Source organism: Carassius carassius, chromosome 33 (assembly GCF_963082965.1).
Source record: "Carassius carassius chromosome 33, fCarCar2.1, whole genome shotgun sequence".
NCBI classification, from domain to species: domain Eukaryota; kingdom Metazoa; phylum Chordata; class Actinopteri; order Cypriniformes; family Cyprinidae; genus Carassius; species Carassius carassius.
This window is the reverse complement of record NC_081787.1, coordinates 14,801,512-14,819,821: the sequence shown is the minus strand read 5'-3', so window position 1 is coordinate 14,819,821 and position 18,310 is coordinate 14,801,512. Positions and strand designations below refer to the sequence as shown.

The following is an 18,310-nucleotide window of genomic DNA, read 5'->3' as shown; positions in this document are numbered from 1 at the left end:
GGTGCAGGTACCATGACAAGATTCTGAGGCCCATTGTAGTGCCATTCATCCACGACCATCACCTTATGTTACAGCATGATAATGCACAGCCCCATGTTGCAAGGATCTGTACACAATTCCTGGAAGCTGGAAACATCCCAGTCCTTGCATGGCCAGCATACTCACTGAACATGTCACCTATTGAGCATGTTTGGGATTCTCTGGATTGGTGTATATGACAGCGTGTTCCCGTTCCTGCCAATATCCAGCAACTTCACACAGGCATTGAAGAGGAGTGGACCAACATTCCTCAAATGGAAACTAAAGGATTTAACGTATAGCCTACTTTGTTATTTTGATCCACTACTCCACACAGAAAAAAACAGACATGTTAACTAGTTACTGACCTGATGCAGACCTATAGCTGAAGCGGATTGATATTGTTGGTGGAGCAAGGTTCACATTAGATAACATGAAAATAAGCGAGGCAGTCTCAAATCTGCCCCAGTGGCTCTCAATAAGAGCATGATGCAGTTCCCTGTTTCACCACAGATTTACGTTGCAAAATTGTTAGGCGCTGTTAAGCTCGGGAGGTCTCAGGCACTGTCTGCCCCGCTTAGTTTGTCTGTGTGCGCTTATTGCTCTTATTCTGTTTAATTTTTCTCATCAAGAGTTGTGTCCTATTTTTCCTGTTATTTAACAAAGTTATTATAACAAAGTTATAACAAAGTTATATTTAAAATAAGATTAAAAAGGAGTCTCAAAAACAGAAATATCTGATTGTAGTCCATATCTCCGTTTACATTACACTTGTGTTACCAAAGCAACGACTGACGCATTTGTATTACATTCCAAAGAGCTCCATTATCAGCACTACAGTGGAAAATTAAACCGTATCTGTGCTGACTGGCCCTGATCGGTATGGAATGTAATGTTTAAACAAAAAGAACCATTCGGCCCGATAGTGGAAAATCGGCTTTAAGATACATATACATTTTGAGCTGCTTGATATGTCTATTTAAATGTTTTAAACTTTGTATGATAGGCTACATATTTCTCTATCTCTCTCTCTCTCGGAGATAGCATTTATGCAGGCATATTCTTTATATATTATAATTTTTTATTTTTTTCAGATTTGCATTTGTATGCATAGTAAAAGTTTTTTCTTTTTTATTTGTTTCAACCTCCATATTCTCTAACCAGCTCCTGATGTTCTCAAGGCAGCCTCCTCTTATTTGAGGTGGTTGTCCTGACATTACTTAGTACATCGTGTACATTCCTCTTATTTTACTTTTATGAACATTTATTATTACTGTTTTAATTCGAATTGTTTAATCACGAAAGGTCCTCGAGCTGGGACTCGATCTCGGTTCTCCTGAAGCACAACCGCATAACACTCCAAAGCCATAGATATGTATATGCCCAAAGCACTGTTTACTGTATATGAGGCTATGAGCTCTGACAGTTAGAAGTAGGGGTGTAACGATTCACTCGTTTTCTCGATGCATCGATTACAAACCCAGACGATGCAATGCATCAATCTTGAAACATGAATTTTTAATCGTGAATCATCAGTTTCGGACAGTAATCGATTTAAAACGCTAAGAATCAAACGAATCACGATTTCTATAGCGATTCAATGCTTTCCAAATATATAGACATTAAATTACTACAAGCAGTAATTAATGGAGGCTTTGAACAATGTCCGTGCCTCACATCTTTTCTTCACATGCTCCACTAACCGGATGTTACTGTCACAGGATTGCGCTCGCAAACCGTTCATCTCACTGACGCAGCTGATGTGTGATCTTTGCTTAGTACTCGTGACCAGTAATGCTAAAATGAAGTAGTTTTGCTTTTCTGTAGTTTTTCAATGGCTCTTGGTCATACAGACGACATTACCTGAGCAGTCAGGCTGCATATTTATTGCATGGACAGAGCAAAAATGTAAGTGTCTAAAGCAGGTATCAAACTCAATTCCTGGAGGGCCGGAACCCTGCAGAGTTTTGTTCCAACCCTGCTTCAACACATACCATGTAGCTTTCAAAAAAGCCAAAAAAAAAGAAAAAAGAAAAAACCCTTGATTAGTTGGATCAGGTGTGTTTAATTAGGATTTAATCTAAACAATGCTGGGCTCCAACTCAGGAATTGAGTTTGACACCCCTGGTCTAAAGCATACGCACAGTTACACTGAATGATGAATGTGTTTTAACAATGTGGTTGAATCCTAATGTACAAAGGAAAATGTTAAAATAACCACAGCATTAACAACAACCTTGAAATAAGAGCTCAAGGTTTATGTGATTATCAGATGCATGAAAGTAGCATACTTTGCTTTAGCAAAAAGACATCGGGAGCTTTTACTTTCAGAATAATAATTCGCCAATGGAGAGGAAAAATTCAATACTATAGCATTTTATTTTACGAAAATGAGATACAGAAGATTTTGCACTGAAAGAGAAGTGATCTCATGCTCATAGAACTTAAGACGTGCCAGATATCTGCAGCTAATCTGAATAAAAAGCAGAATAAACGTTAAGACAAAAATCACAATAAATAAATACAATGTATGAATGATGCAGTGCTAATTGACATAATTTATTACAGCACAGAAACTATAAATTATATTTTACACCTTATTCTGTGCAGAAAATGTAAATAATTGTTTGTAGTATATAAAACAATAATAAAATTGCTGTTAGGAAAAAAAAATATAGGTTACAAATGATTGATATTGTCGAGCAGTGTATTTGATTTCTTATAGCAAATTCTAAGAAAGAGATAAGAAAATAATTCCTTGTAAAAAAAATAAAAATAAAATAATAATAACAATAGTAATTATTATTATAATTATAATACATACGTACATAAAATTATTGTATTTGACATTTCTTTCACTTCTGAAATGATGGCTACACCCCTGGTGTGACAAAATGTTAGCCTATACATACACTACTTTTAAAGATCTTTTTTTTAAATATTGTCTTACAGTACGTAAATTTCTACATATACTATGTCATGCCATAACATCATTAAATTATCATCTACCAATGGACAGAAGTGTTTTTTTTCTGTAACCTATGGTTCTCTAATCACAAAGGCTGCTGTGTAATTTGCATCCTGACTGAGCATTAAAAAGAGTATTTAGAAGCATTTAAATAATCCTGTGAATGCACTTAAAGAATGCAGAATCGAATCGTTAATCGAATCGAATCAAATCAAATTTAATTGTGAATCAAATCGAATTGAATCGTTCTGAATTCACAAATATCTTTCAAATATCTTTCTTGAATTGAATCTAAAACCTATGAATTGTGAATCGAATCGAATCACAGCAAGATTCCCAGTTCTAGTTAGAAGATATTTGAAGGATTGACACCGCATGGTGGAACTAGGTATTGCAGTCCAAATTCAAAATATTTTAGAGGGTTTTTTCACCCGGCCCCTCCTCCTCTGACTTGTTGAACACGCAGGTTGCCAGATTGATGACACCAACAGGAATGAGCGCACTTGACAATGAATGAAATTAAATATGCTTTATTTTCTGCCAACTGCCAACCCGGGGTTCCGGAATACAACTGGGTAAACTGGCAGTGGGCGGGTTTCACCAACCAAAACAAAAACCAGCATTCCAGCCCGGAACACACATTTTCAAAGGAGAATAACTGACTGTAGCATTGTTTTTCAGATAAACAAATATTAACTTAACATGTTTCTTAAATATCTGCAAAAATATTATGGTATTTTTATGCTTTAGTAGAGTCAAAAACTTGCAAACAGAACCTTTAAATAATGCTATATTGTTATAATCATAATGAAAATAATAGTTTATCAGTTAAACAGGTAATATTTGCTCAGTGATAACTAAGAACAAGAGAAAATATGTTTGTAAATGCACTTTTAAATATATATATACATATATATATATATATATATATATATATATAAAACATGTCCAAAAATATATTCAAAATGTATTTATGTAAATATATTTCTAACAATGTATATTTTTGCCATTAAAATATAAATATATTTTTTATTTTGTCCTCCATATATTTCAGTCTAAGAAATTACATGTACATAAGTTCCATTCGAAAGAAAAAACTTTGTTGTCTGCACATTTGAATACAAATCATCTTTAAAAAATTACAGTATATAAAAATGAAACCATGTTAAATCATTGTTAATCTAGTTTTGCTCTTTAGTTGGCTATTCCATCCACATTTGCATTTAGTCTAGGCTACTGTAAGATTGAAAATTTATTTTCCTGTCCCCTAAAAATATTTTGAAATATATTTTGGTACACACATATATATACAATATATATATATATATATATATATATATATATATATATATATATATATATATATATATATATATATTACATGGGGGGAGGATGATATGACACTATGATTACTATTATAGATTAATATTGGCACAAAGGTGCTGAACTCTATTCTACAGTAACATTGCCAGTTTACTAACCACATAGTAAAAATTAGTGCATTGTTGGCATTAATATAGAGCTTAATCAAATGGTATACTTTATTACTGCTGGAGATGATTTAGTTACTGATATCATTACCAGCTCTCAATGGCCTGGTCCTAAAGGCTTAATTTGATCTTGGCTTTTACAACAAACCATTAAAGATTAAAAGGCACAAAGAGCATTAGTTGAGCACTGACTGTTAGAAAATCTGTGTAGCTAGATCAGATTTCCCTAAGGTTGTGATACCCTTCCTCGCTGGTACATCTGCTGCATGTACACACTTTCTCACACTCTAATTAAAAACACTGTCTGACATTACCGGCGCACCGCCAATGCTCAAGCTGTTTGCATGCAGAACGTCTACAGAACATTATTGTACTTTTGATGCTTATGGGACAATATTCTGTGCTGGAAAAACTCTAATAGACTTTTATAGTCCACAGTAGAATGACCTACTGACATGTTTCTCTCATTTCTCTCATGTCTCATTCTGCTAATTTGTGTTTGGGCTTTTTGAATGCACAAGTTAGTTTTGGCACAGGTTAATTGCAAAAGTTATAGGCCTATGGGTGAGACTTCCATTTCATTAGCCATAGGTAAATAACGAGGAGAATAACAACGTGCAGTAAACGGTAAAAACCGTTTACATTACAAACCAGTGTGTTCAAAATTAAGATAATACATTAAAAATAATATGATAGGACACACCAACTTTCAATATCAAGCAGCAAAACAAAATGTTTTTTTTTTATGCTAAAAATAGCTGGATGGAGTGGATGCAGATGAGACTGGAAGCAAGACCCATAGAATTTTTTTACAAATGTCCGCGCCCACTTTTACGACAAGAAAAAGGTGGATAGAAGACGTAAAGATTAAAAAAATTGCTGACTTGTGGTCGTAAATGAATTTAAGTACAAAACTAAATGTATATACATAAAGTAAGTTTGTCATTTTTTTACTCTATTATATCAGAATACACTATTTTTTACTTTCTCTATTTTGTATTGAATATTTTGACCATTTTGATTGCACTGTGTCATGGAATCACCTGCCTCAACAGCCAAAGCAGCCTCCTACACCGTACACAATCACCTGATTATTAATCACGGACACCTGCATTCACTTATCACACCATTCAAAAACACACTCACCATAGTCACTCGTCGGCTGGTCTCAAGGTTACAAGCTTCTCAGCGGGTCCCATGACTACTTGTCAGCCTGTTGATCCTGGGATCCTTTGCTATCCATTGAAGAACTAGAAGATTCAACCCAGACAAGACAGTTTACTCTGCTTCCATTGATCACCTCAGTTTTGATTCTCCTATGGTGGAAGCTTCTCCTCAGTTGCCTTAATAAACTTACCTGCTTGTTTGAATCTGCCTGCTTGACCAGCTGTGACTAGATTTATTATACTAGATTATAAATTTTTTAAGAGCACACTGTAAAATGTAAAAAAAAAAAAAAAAAAAATAGAGCACAACTGTTTTAATATGAAGCAAGACCATACTTTTTTTGTGGGTATTTTACCTATATTTTACATTTTCTAATTCATTTGTTTTTAGGGTTAACAGAAATGTCTGAGATTGTTGTCTGTAAATGGAAGTATTAATATTCAAATTTTCACTTTACAAGTTTACACGTCAGTATCAGAACCAATATTTGCAATATTGTAGATGTTCTCAGATTCAGATAAAAAAGTTTTGCAACACTTTTTTCCCTCTTTATAAACCTCACTTTAAACCTATAAACCTCACTTTTGCAACACTTTTTTCCCTCTTTATAAACCTCACTTGTGTTTGGCTGTGTGTACATATTTCTATCTGCATGTGTCAGCGAACACATCTATGGTAGATGCACCAATCTCTTGTTCCGTCTCAGTGCTTTTGCAGTTTGGCAGCCTGATTACCCATAAATCTGTCATTAATGGAGAGCATGTGATAGTTTGAGTTGTTAGAAACCAAAGTGAAATGAGCTACTCAGTACTTGCATCACAACTGTTGTACATGATATCAATCTTTTCGAATGTCCTACCAGTCTGAGCACCCTAGGCCTTCTTGCATTTCTTCCATCTTTCTCTCCCTCAAAGGCTCTCTTGACATTTGCAAAGGTTGAAAGACAAAGTAGCTTTGTGTCCTGATAAGGGCAAGGACTCCTCAGCCAGAATGTGAATGTTCTCACATGGGATCATAACGGAGCTGGTGTATTTGAAAGACAGGGTGATGGGTCAAGTTTTGGAAGATCACAGAATAGCAGAAAAAGACAGATGTCATAATAGGAGGTTAGTCATCACAGTAGGGTAGAACAGGGGGAAAACTGTATTTTTTTTCTTTTCCCATGATGATGGATATTTCTTTTCCCATGATGATGGATTTAAAAAAGGCTTGTATGTTCATTGAATATTGCTTTATGTTGCATTCATGTGCATTATGTTGCTGCACCTATTTAATCAAAAATGCAGTAAAATAGTAATAGTGTGAAATGTTATGACCATTTTAAAATGTAATTTATTCCTGTGATGGCAAATCTGAATTTACTCAAGTCTTCAGTGTCTCATGATCCTTCAAAAATCATATCTTTGCAAATATTTAATACATTTTAATTAGCTTCTGAATTGGCATTAACAGGTTCTGAGGTGACCCTCAGATCATCATCAGCCATGAACAGAGTATGCTATTATATCAGCCTAGTGCTGGTATTGCAGGTAGTTTTGATTCAGTTTGGCATAAAAATATATGAACATAACAAAATGGCTTCAGAAAAAATGAAAATAAATAAATAAATGATAATTCTTATGTCATATAGAATATTATGCATAATAGACAATAGCATGTTAATTGCTTTTGTTGTCCTGTAAAGCTTTCTTCCAATTATGTGTGGAAATCTGCTGACACAGGCTTTGATATTATGAACACCTGCTGGTGAGAGGAAGTTTACAGCCTTACAAAATCCTTCATAATGTTATTATGAAAAAAAAAACACTCTAACACCTTTCTTTTTGGTTTATTGGGAATTTTCTGTGCTTGTTGTCTTGCCTCTGTAGCCCTGTAATAACATGTTACTGACTCTCAGAGTTAAGATGATGAATATCGTTCTTACTCTCGGATTATCATCCAATAAGAAAGTGACTGGTGAGCTAATATTAGTCTGCATCGAGTGTTGGTTTACCCATGAGCAGGTTGCCTAGGAAACATTACATAATTGGAGCATAGAAGATGCCCCCAGCTGATTGGGTGATAGAAATAATGTGATAGATTTTCCTCAGTGTGTTCTCTCCTCCATTTTCCATCTATCCGCCTGGAGAGGAAATGACCTCATGACACCACGTACAGTGGCTAGTGGTTTGATTGGTTTCTTATTATGACACCGTCATTTCCTTTCATGTCTTCAACAATATGTCACTCAAAAAAAAAAAGAAAAAAAGAAAAAAAAAGGAAGTGCTAATCCTAATTTCTGCAAATTGCTGTAATGATTTAGTAGTTTACACTAAGAAATGACCAGTTTCTCTGTTTCTTTATAGGTGCTGATTTGGGCAGACTGTTGGACCTTGAGACTCTGTATCAGGGTGTTGAACGCAGTATTAACCAGAGCCGACGAGCCCGCAGACAGCTGCCCGAACGAGCCTACTACATAGAGGTTTTACTGGGGGTGGATGACTCCGTGGTACAGTTTCATGGGCAGCAGAATGTGGAGAAGTACCTCCTCACTCTTATGAACATCGTAAGTGTGCTTGAGCCACCCACGCTGCCTGTTGTGTTTGGGTTACCCTTGAGAAAAATCAAAGAACGATAGAAACTACTCTGTCAACAACACTGCAGTCATACAGGCGTAAGACAGCAAAAATGAGATGAAACTGGCTGGTGGTGAAGCATTAGAGACATGGTGTTGACACCAGAGGTAGTAATGTTTATAGCATTTATATTCAATCCTGCAGTGTTTTGAAAACATTTTAAGTACGGCTGTCAAAGATCTATCTATCTATCTATCTATCTATCTATCTATCTATCTATCTATCTATCTATCTATCTATCTATCTATCTATCTATCTATCTATCTATCCATCTATCCATCTATCTATCTATCTATATCTATCTGTCTGTCTGTCTGTCTGTCTGTCTATCTATCTATCTATCTATCTGTCTATCTATCTATCTGGTTGTCTGTCTATCTATCTGGTTTTCTGTCTGTCTGTCTATCTATCTATCTATCTATCTATCTATCTATCTATCCATCTATCCATCTATCCATCTATCCATCTATCTATCTATCTATCTATTTATCTATCTATCTATCTATCTATCTATCTATCTATCTATCTATCTATCTATCTATCTATCTATCTATCTATCTATCTATCTATCTATCTATCTATCTATCTGGTTGTCTGTCTGTCTGTCTGTCTGTCGTTCTGTCTGTCTGTCGGTCGGTCTGTCTGTCTGTCGGTCTGGTCTATCTATCTAGCATCTGTCTGTCTTGCATTCTATTTGTTGTTCTGTTGTGCTATTTATCTAGCCTATAAACCATCAAACAAACTGGCTTTATAAACTTTTTTTTCTCAAAACATTTTGATGATTGGCTTTAACAGTCCAACATAAAATATTTGTTTTGATGTCTTGACCAACTATGTTTTATTAATTAGTTCAATTAGAATAAGTTCAATTAAATTCCAAATTGTAAAATGTGGTTAATTATTATTATTATTTTATATGTATTATTATTTTTAAATGTGTTTCAGATATACACTTTAGTGCATTCGGATGAAGTTTGAGAACTAAAGCATTTGTTTTGTGTGTGTGTGTGTGTGTGTGTGTGTTTGTGTGTGTGTGTGAAGTTGGATGCAGTAAATCAGTGATTTTGCTTCATTTGCTCTAGGGTGACGGTAAGCCGGGTGAAAAATATGCTTCAGGACAAAACAGCTCTCATCTGTCCCATGCTATGTGTCCTTTAATCTCCACAAATTAAACCTACGCAATGACAGAGAGAGAGAGAGAAAGGGAGAGAGAGAGAGAGAGAAAGGGAGAGAGAGAGAGAGCGAGAGAGAGAGAGAGAGAGAGAGAGAGAGAGATCAGCTAGCCAACAGACAGAAAAAAATCACAAGCTGGCCAGATATTATATCATCAGTAATAGTCAATGATGTGAGGTAAAATCAGACACATATTAGATCAGTTCTGCAGTCATTTTTCTACATCATGGATGACTCCATCTAAGATAAAATGTGCTGGGATGAAAAAGGCCAGAGAAAAATGTATTATAACCTCACCATTTGTCTCTATATTGCATATTTTCCTCAGTTATCACAAGTCCCCGAACAATTTCTGCAGCTGTGCCACTGCCATCTCCTTTTCCTCTCCTCTCGTTCTCATCCTAGGGGGTGTTTCAAAGCTGCATTCTGAATAAATGACAGGAAAACAGATAAACAGAAATATATAAATAACATTGTGTCTCCTTTCTCTCCCACGCGTTGAGTTCTTACCGCGTTCTTTTTGAAAGTTTTCTTTGCTCACTTTTGGAAGGCATGTCTCCCTCACTCTCCAGGAGTCAAGGAGAGAAAAGAGAGAGACATAAAGCAGGGTTTTCCCTTTTTTCCTCCAACTATTTTCCCTGACTTCTTCTCTTTTAGTGTTTGTTGCACATAAGGGCTGTGTGTGATGATGTGTTATGCGTGGGGTCTGAGTTTATTGTTACTTTGCATTAGCTTTGTGTGTGTTGAGCGTGTGTGTGCGTAAATGTCACTGCTCAGTTGCTGTGTTTGCTCAGAGGGAAAAAAATCCTCTGCAGTCATTCATTCACGTTCTCCTGGTCAATGGCTGGTCTCTCTCAGTGATCCAGCAGGAGGAGAGAGTGGGAGCCGTCTGTCTGTCTGCCTGAAAAGGGATCCATCTATGGAACTGTACGTGGGTGGCAGGGTTGAGTGCCATTCATAACTGAATTTAAAATGCCTTTTAAATTCCTGAATGCAAATCGGATTGAAGTTCCAGAGTAGTAGTTCCACAAATGTTAAATGATATTGAGAATTAATGTTTGAAATGCCACCTACAGTAGGAATGTATATTTAGTGTAGAATATATTTATATTTATTATATTGATTATATTTAATAAATAAGAGATTTTAAATTCAAATTCCATCTTAAGAACGGAATAGGAGACAATTCTTAACTTCTGAATTCAGACTATTATAACCCCTTCAGAAATGCAGTTTTAATTTTGTATCCTCTTCTGAATAATGGGTTTGATTTGAGCAGTAACAAAATGAAAATGTTATTATACAGGCAATATCTGCTCACTGGAATGGATTTTTTAGGGGCATTTTTTAACTTTATGAAGGCATATTTTTCATTAGCTTTGTAAAAAAGTCATAGAATATAACTGCAACAATTACTAATATTATGTATGTATGCATTTATACATGAAAATGCCTATTTGCAGTCGGTATTTTCAGGTGATTTAAGCTTTTTTCATAAAACAAACAAAACACTTCCTGAAATGCTACGCATTTGGTGATACTTGTATACTGAGGCATTTTAAATGTATAGCTATTCATTTGTTTTCACATTATGTGGCATTTTTTTCATATCTGATCCTGGGCTGTTCGATACGTTAATCCCTGTGTGGGAGTTGTTGTATTTGTGAATGAGATATTTGTTTGTTCTGGAGAACTGGTCCAGTGACTCACTCTGCCCTCAATTTATAAAACCGAGTGAAACAATTCTTTAAAATGCACTAAAATCGATTGGCTTTACTTCATAGGTCCATGGGAAATGATGAAGAATAAATGCGTCAGACAGGGATCAAAAGATCTGGAGACCTCTTGACTCACGCTCACCCTTCCAATCCACCAATCAGCCATCCTTTACCTTTATTCCACCCCTTTAAGACCGTCTCTTTCAGATTTAGTGTTGCAGTCAAGATAATAGACCGGTATTTAATGCAGAAGCTCTTTGTGGGAGAGTTTCTTGTTGTTGAAACTCCTTTCTAATTTCAAACTTGGAAAGTCTCACAACATGCTGATCTAAGATTGCCTTTAGTTCAGGACAGTAAGCTACATCAGATCCACCACAGCCCCTCAAAGGTGCCCACTTGCTCTTAATGCTTGTACTCAGACCCATTTCACGTATTTGCATGAGCGACCAGAACAGCCAGTGTAATGGAGCTGAGACCTTTGTGTTCAGCATTAATTGTGTGAATTGAAAGTCGACAATATTAATTGCTTCCCTCTATATTAGTCGCTCCTCAGGAGTAAACAAGACGTGCAGGCGGGCGGACCATTATGTGATCAGCTCTTCATAGACACGTTGATCTGGCCCTCAAATGTCAGACAGGTAATAATGGTCCAAAATGTCAAGTGAAAATGGCAGAGATCCAGTAATGAGTCTGAGCAAATACTGTCCACCAGTACATACCTTCATATATCTTAGCTTTCCTGTACATTACAGAAGAATGAAAGGGAGATTGGGAAGTCCACCAGCCATGAGACTGATGGGATTTCTGTACTCGTTCAATATCCACTCCGAGACTGAAACAGGACAATGATGATTCAGCATAATATGTATGGGATGCAAGGTAAAATCAGCATTGTATAGTGAACTAAATGCTTGTTCAGGGGTATTTTGTCAAAATTTGTTTGGTCTGGCAAACAAATTTTTGACTGTGGATCAAAACATTACTATTATTGATGTTATCATTATTCATATTATACTTTTTTTGCTACTTTAATCTCTTTAACTACATCCACTTCTGAAAAAAGTTAATAAGCAAAAATTAGTAAATTAGTGATGTACAGTATGAGTAACGCATGCAGGAGTGGTTTGTCAATTTTTATGGACTGGCAAGAGCTCTTTTATGTAGTTAATTTTGAAGCATTTAATTATTGCAGCTTACGTCATTTAGTATATGCAAATATAGCTAATCCCCACCTGCTCTATGTTCACTCAGGCCATGTCCACACATACACGAGTATTTCCTTCTTCCGTTTAAAAAAAAATCTCTGTCCTCATGAAAACGCAAACGCACGTTGTGAAGCACTGTCAAGAGCATGCCAAACCAACAGGTGGTGAAATAATATCAGCCGTAAAACCATGTTGGCCAATCAGAAGCCTGAAAAAGTTCCCATTAGGCGGAGATAAAAGCGCAAGCTCTGAAGTCATAAGCCAAAAACTCTGATTTTGCTGTCTACACGATAACACTGCAACCTGAGTTTTTGAAAATCCTCACCCTGTCAGGAGTTTTCAAAAATGTTCAGTTTCAGTGACCTACTGCGTTTTCTTGTGGAAGAACGGCCAAACTGCGTAGAAAAAGCTGCGGTTTTAAAAAATAACTGTGTTAGTGTGGACAGGGCCTCAGCTAACTAAAGCAGTTAACACTACACAATGGCAAGTGGCAATGTTGGACAAATCATTACCGAAGAGTGAAGCCATGAGTGAATTCAAGTTCTGAATGGATTATAGCCTAGGAAGTACATAAAGAACCCTCTTCTATTATTACAATTAATATTAAAAGCTGTCAGTCATTGCAGTTTGCAATTACGTTAAAGTCAATGAACTTATGCACTGCACAATTAACCTCTTATCTACATCACGTCAATCGGCATCTGTTATAATGAGAGGATTCACGTAAAATTCAGCTTTGGTGTTTTGAGCAGTGAGTGGATTCTGTCTAACTTAAACCTGATTGGCTATTGTGTTTATGAAATCAACAGATATGTCTGTGATCGGCTACATCACTCAGCACTGCAAAAACACATTGTAAATACAAAGCTATGACAAGCATTGACAATAATATGAAAAATCCTGCACTGCAAGTTAATGGGATTGGTTACATGTTTGCAGTGGAAACAAGCAGTTTCAAACCACATTTTGAGAACGCCTTTTGGTACACAGCAGTTTTAAGGAGAAAATGCTCATCAATGGCATTGTCTGATGAATTTGCACATGGTTTGTCTTGAAGCATATTAAAAACAGCAGACAGACATGTAAACACCAGACGGACAACATTAAAACTTGATTTTCCCCACAGGGGGTCTTTTACAGGTAAATGGTAATCCCTCAAATGCCAGTGATTAAGGAAATATTTTGGCACCTCAATCCCTTCTTTTAAAGTTCTTTTTACAATTAGGAAGGGCCAGATGATAAACAGGGCTGATAAGATAAATAAGCCTCTTTTAAATGGTTTATTTTCATGGCTCTTCCACACATTCGATTTGGGAATGTTTTCATTTCATGTGCACATTTATGATCATTTTGGTAATATTTCTCAATATCAACCCTTTTTTTCTTGCTCACTCAGTCAAGGGCCACACATGGGCTTTTTTTTCTGTTCCCCCTTTCTCTCTTCTAAACCTATCTTCCTATCTGCACCCTCTGCTATTTCTCTTGACTCCCCCCTTTCCGCCAAAGCAGTGAAGCCACAATGCTGGCCCATGCTGCATTAATAATGGGCTATTAATGATTTTCTGACTTGCTGACCTCTAGGTCTCCATTAGTTTCCTGTAGGCTGATGAAATCCAGTGCACCTGAACAAGGCCAGCAACCAGGGCAGGACTAATGAGACCTACACTCTCACAGTCATTAACATAGAGCAAGAGGGGTGGGAGGAAGCTATAGGGTTTTCATTCTGTAGGAGGTTGAGGAAGAACCTGTTGGTGTTGCTGAAGATTTGTGAGTACAATTAATATTAGAATATCCATCCAGTGTTGCTTGTGTTAAGCTTTCCAATAAAATGTGCTTGTGTATAATTTTTCCTCAACGCGGAAGTAAGCCTATGGGTGAGACTTCTGTTTCATTAGCCGCTATAGGTAAATAACGAGGAGAATAACAATGTGCAGTAAACGGTAAAATTCTTTGCACTACAAATCAGTGTACTCATAATTAAGATAACAGATTAAAATAATATGATAGGACTGTTTTGTACAGCTAAAAATAGCTGGACGCAAATGAGACCGGAATAGAATTTACAAATGGCGGCGCTCATTTTTACATCAGAAAAAGGGTGGATACAACAGCATTTTTGTAGGCATGTTAAAATTTTCTAAACATTTGTGAATATTCTCTTAATACATATTTTATGAGAAAGTAATTTATTTAGAAGGCTTTAACTTAACTTTAATCAACTAGTTAATAGTGAGACTTGGTCCTTAAAATAATGTGTTACCAAAATTCATAACAGAATTTATACCTATTTATACCCTTCTTACTGTACAATACATACTATCGTACTTTCCAGGCCCAGCGTAATAATATGAGAGAAATAAACCTTTACTGCCAGCCATGTTTTTGTCTTTTTTGTCTTCTTTGAAGTGAAGCCTGAAAACAGGGCAGTAGTCTTATCCCATCATGCACTGTTTCTCCTAATGCAGAGTCCTGAGGTGTTGCACAGTGTGTGTTCCGTATGAAAGTCGTGCCTCAGTTTAATGATCATTAACATTCGGAACACTGGAGTCATGGTCACCTGGAAGTCATCTATGTCTTTACCAGTCATCTGTATTAACGCGGTTACTAAGGCAACCAAGCCTAAGAGCTGCACTCTTTAGAATTTCTCAAGAAATCTTGGCGAATGTTATGGAAAATGTCTATACACGAGTTTGAGAGATAAGCTTTTGTCAGCTGCAGACACATGTACTGATTTAACACTGAAAGGGAAGGGATGATGAATTCAGTAAAGATGTGAACTGTAATAAACAAAGTCTGCAGAAACATAACGAAGCATTGAAAAATAGACAGCACAACCAAAACATATTCCGAGAGTCAAAAGGAATGACAGCAAGCAGAAAGGGAATGCATAGGAATACAGACGCACAGAAAGACAGAGAGAAACAGGGTCCCACCCCACTCTGAAGTTTTCCGGATGCTCAGCAACAAGTAGATTGTACATATAAAAGAGCAGGTGAGTCGGTGCAGAACACATCAGTTTCAGAAAGCTGTTTTCCTTGCCCCCTTTTAAGCCCCTTTTTTTTGTCTGTCTTCGTCTCTTATTCTTGCTCCCCCTCCCGCAGTCTGTCCATCAGAAATCTCATTATTGTTGGCTGTGTATACATCTCAGTGTCTCATTAGCAAGCTTCCAGAGCGGCAGAGGACACCATGTCTGAACTTATGTACCAATCTGTCTGCCTCTGTCTCCCTCTCTGTCTGAGAACAACATTTTCCACAGTACATTAGGTCCGTCTTTCAGAAAACTGAATAAGTAAAGATGGCTGAGACTAGGGGTGAGAAGGCAAACTGCAGAATCATGGGAAATGAAAAAGGCTCTCTTAAATATAATTGAGTGCAGCTTTGCTGATTGTCTGTTTGTTGCTGTGTGGGTGTGTTATGCTTTGCTGTCTCTGCGGGGACAGAATGGCCCCAAACATTTGGTAAAACCTGAAAAGCCCTGCTGAAAATAACCTAGCCTTTGATGGTTTGCTGGTCTTAAATGCTTAAGATGGTCTAGCTGGAGTTTAACTTGTGTCTCTGTTTGATCAACTGGGAGACTAGCTGAGATATGTTAAAATCTGAAACTTATAAAGCAACTATAGCAAATGATAGCAGAAGCAATCAGCTTCATAAAGAGTCTAAGTATATATTTACATGTACAGCAGTTCAGAAAAATCCTGTAACGTTTTAGAAAGAAGTCTCTTATGTTCACCAAGGCTGCACTCATTTAATCAAAAATACCGGAAAAACAGTACATTTGTGAAATTTTGTTTTCAGCCATCAATATTCCAGTCTTCAGTGTCACATGATTTTTCAGAAATTATTCTAATATGCTGATTTGCTTCTCAGGAAACATTTCTTGCTTTTTTGATGCTTATTTCTTTACAACCCCCCCACCCCACCCCAGGATTCTTTGATTAATAGAAAGTTCAAAAGCAGCATTTCAGAATCATAATCAGAATTAGAATCAGAATCGTCTTTATTGCCAAGTACTGTGGCTGTACATTTACAAGGAATTAGTCCTTATGTATTGGTACTAACAAAGACTATACAATTACAAGAATAAATAATAATAATAATAAGATAGACATTGTAAGGTGAAGTAAAGTGAAATATATTTAATAAGAGCTAGAAAAATAAGCAGAAAAATTATTTGTAATTGAAATATTTTTTTTTTTACATTATGAATGTCTTCACAGTCATTTTTGTTAAATTGTTTAATGCTTTTAATGCCTCCTTACTAAACAGAAGTTTTTTTTTTTTTTTTTTTTTAAAGAAAAGAAAAATAAATTCTTACGGACTCCAAACTTTTTTTAACATACAAATAGAAAAGGTTTTGTGTTAGGGTTGGTATTTATAATTAATAGTTAATTAATATAATTAATAAAGTTGCTAGCCATTTTGCCCAACAGGAATATATATATATTAGAGGTGGGCATAGATTAATTGTTTAATCTAGATTAATCTCACTGTAATCTTGGAATTAATCTAGATTAAAATGGCTCATTTGATTTCCCGAAAACATTCAGAATGAGTGTGCTACCCAAATAAAATAATGACTAAAAGTAAGTCTTTTAGAAGGGGTTTCTTAAGCCAGGTGATGCATTAGACCAGGGGCTCAGCTCCTGTTTCCAAAATGCATCACAAACTGCTTGAGAAAGCTGTAAACGAATTCCACATTGCACAAGGTGCAATCAACCTTAAGCCTGTTTCACACATAATCCGTCTGCAATGCGTATGCGTTTCGTATTTTTTTACGCACCCATGTTAACGGATTCCACCGTTCACACGGTTGCGGTATGTCAGTGCGTTCCAGGTGATCGATCGTTTACGTACCGAGTAGCAGACTGCAAACGCGTCCTGTGTGAAAGCACGAAGAGTATGAGTCCGTGCTGCTTCTGCACCCAGGGGCTGTAGCTGGGGTCAGCGGGGCCCCTGTGAAGGTTGTACCAATGGGCCCTGTTTGAAATTGTTTAATTTGTATGTTCGTTCGTATTTATTTATTTGTGCTATTTACACAATGTTTAAGTTTTTTTTTTAGTTTGTAGGTGTCAAGGTACAGAAACTGAATAATTAAATGTAAAATAGCACTGGATAGTCTTCAATGTAAAAATGAAATATACAATCAAACCAAAATTTATTCAGACACCTTCAACATTTCTCACATTATTACAGTTTATTTGCTATCGCTTGTAAAATGGTTCTAAAATATGACATGAACTTAGAGTTAAACTCTGTCAGAACAAATTCGTCTTGATAATGTCATAACTTTGATAGAAATGTATGTAATGGATTACAATCAACCAAAACTACAGACAACTGTTATTATGACAATATCTACACTACCATCAATACTTTGTTGAACAATTACCAAGCAATGCTTAATTTTGTTCAGACTGTGGTGTGAAAAGGTTGCATCAGCAATTCAGAAAAAAAACACTTAAGCAATACATGGTGCTTTATAAGGTACTGAATAATTTTTTGATATACAATTTTTTTAGCAATTTCACTAGTCGTTCACTGTATGAAGATTCTTTGGGTATAATATGTCACAGTTCACTTAATTTTGCTATACTCACTTACATAAATGTATTATAGTGTCCTGTACCTACTAGTCAAATATGTCAAAAATTATATCTGGTGTCTGAATAATTTTTGGTTTGACTGTGCATTAATTCTTGTTAAAACTACAAAGTAATTCAGTCAAGAGCAGTGAGTGATTTTCTTTCATTTTCTTGGATTAACATTACAGCAGCTATAGCTAAATTAGGTGCGTTCACTTTAAGAGACGATGAACGCATCCAATATAATACACATCCCATTTTTTCCCTCAACTGTTTACTTTCACTTAAGAAATAACTGACAGTTTTTTCGAGCATACTTTCTAAGGCAGGTATTTTGACATATTTTGTATGTATTTGTCGGCACAAGAGCAAAA

General features: G+C 36.0%; 1 protein-coding gene across 1 annotated transcript in view; it reads left to right on the top strand.

Moving 5' to 3' along the window:
* The window catches only part of LOC132114131 (A disintegrin and metalloproteinase with thrombospondin motifs 2-like), a 160,700-nt gene that overhangs the window by 111,339 nt on the left and 31,051 nt on the right, over positions 1-18,310 (top strand). Inside the window, exon 4 of the mRNA XM_059522258.1 lies at positions 7,989-8,188. Coding sequence (XP_059378241.1) covers positions 7,989-8,188 — 200 coding nt within the window. The remainder of the gene's footprint in view (positions 1-7,988; positions 8,189-18,310) is intronic.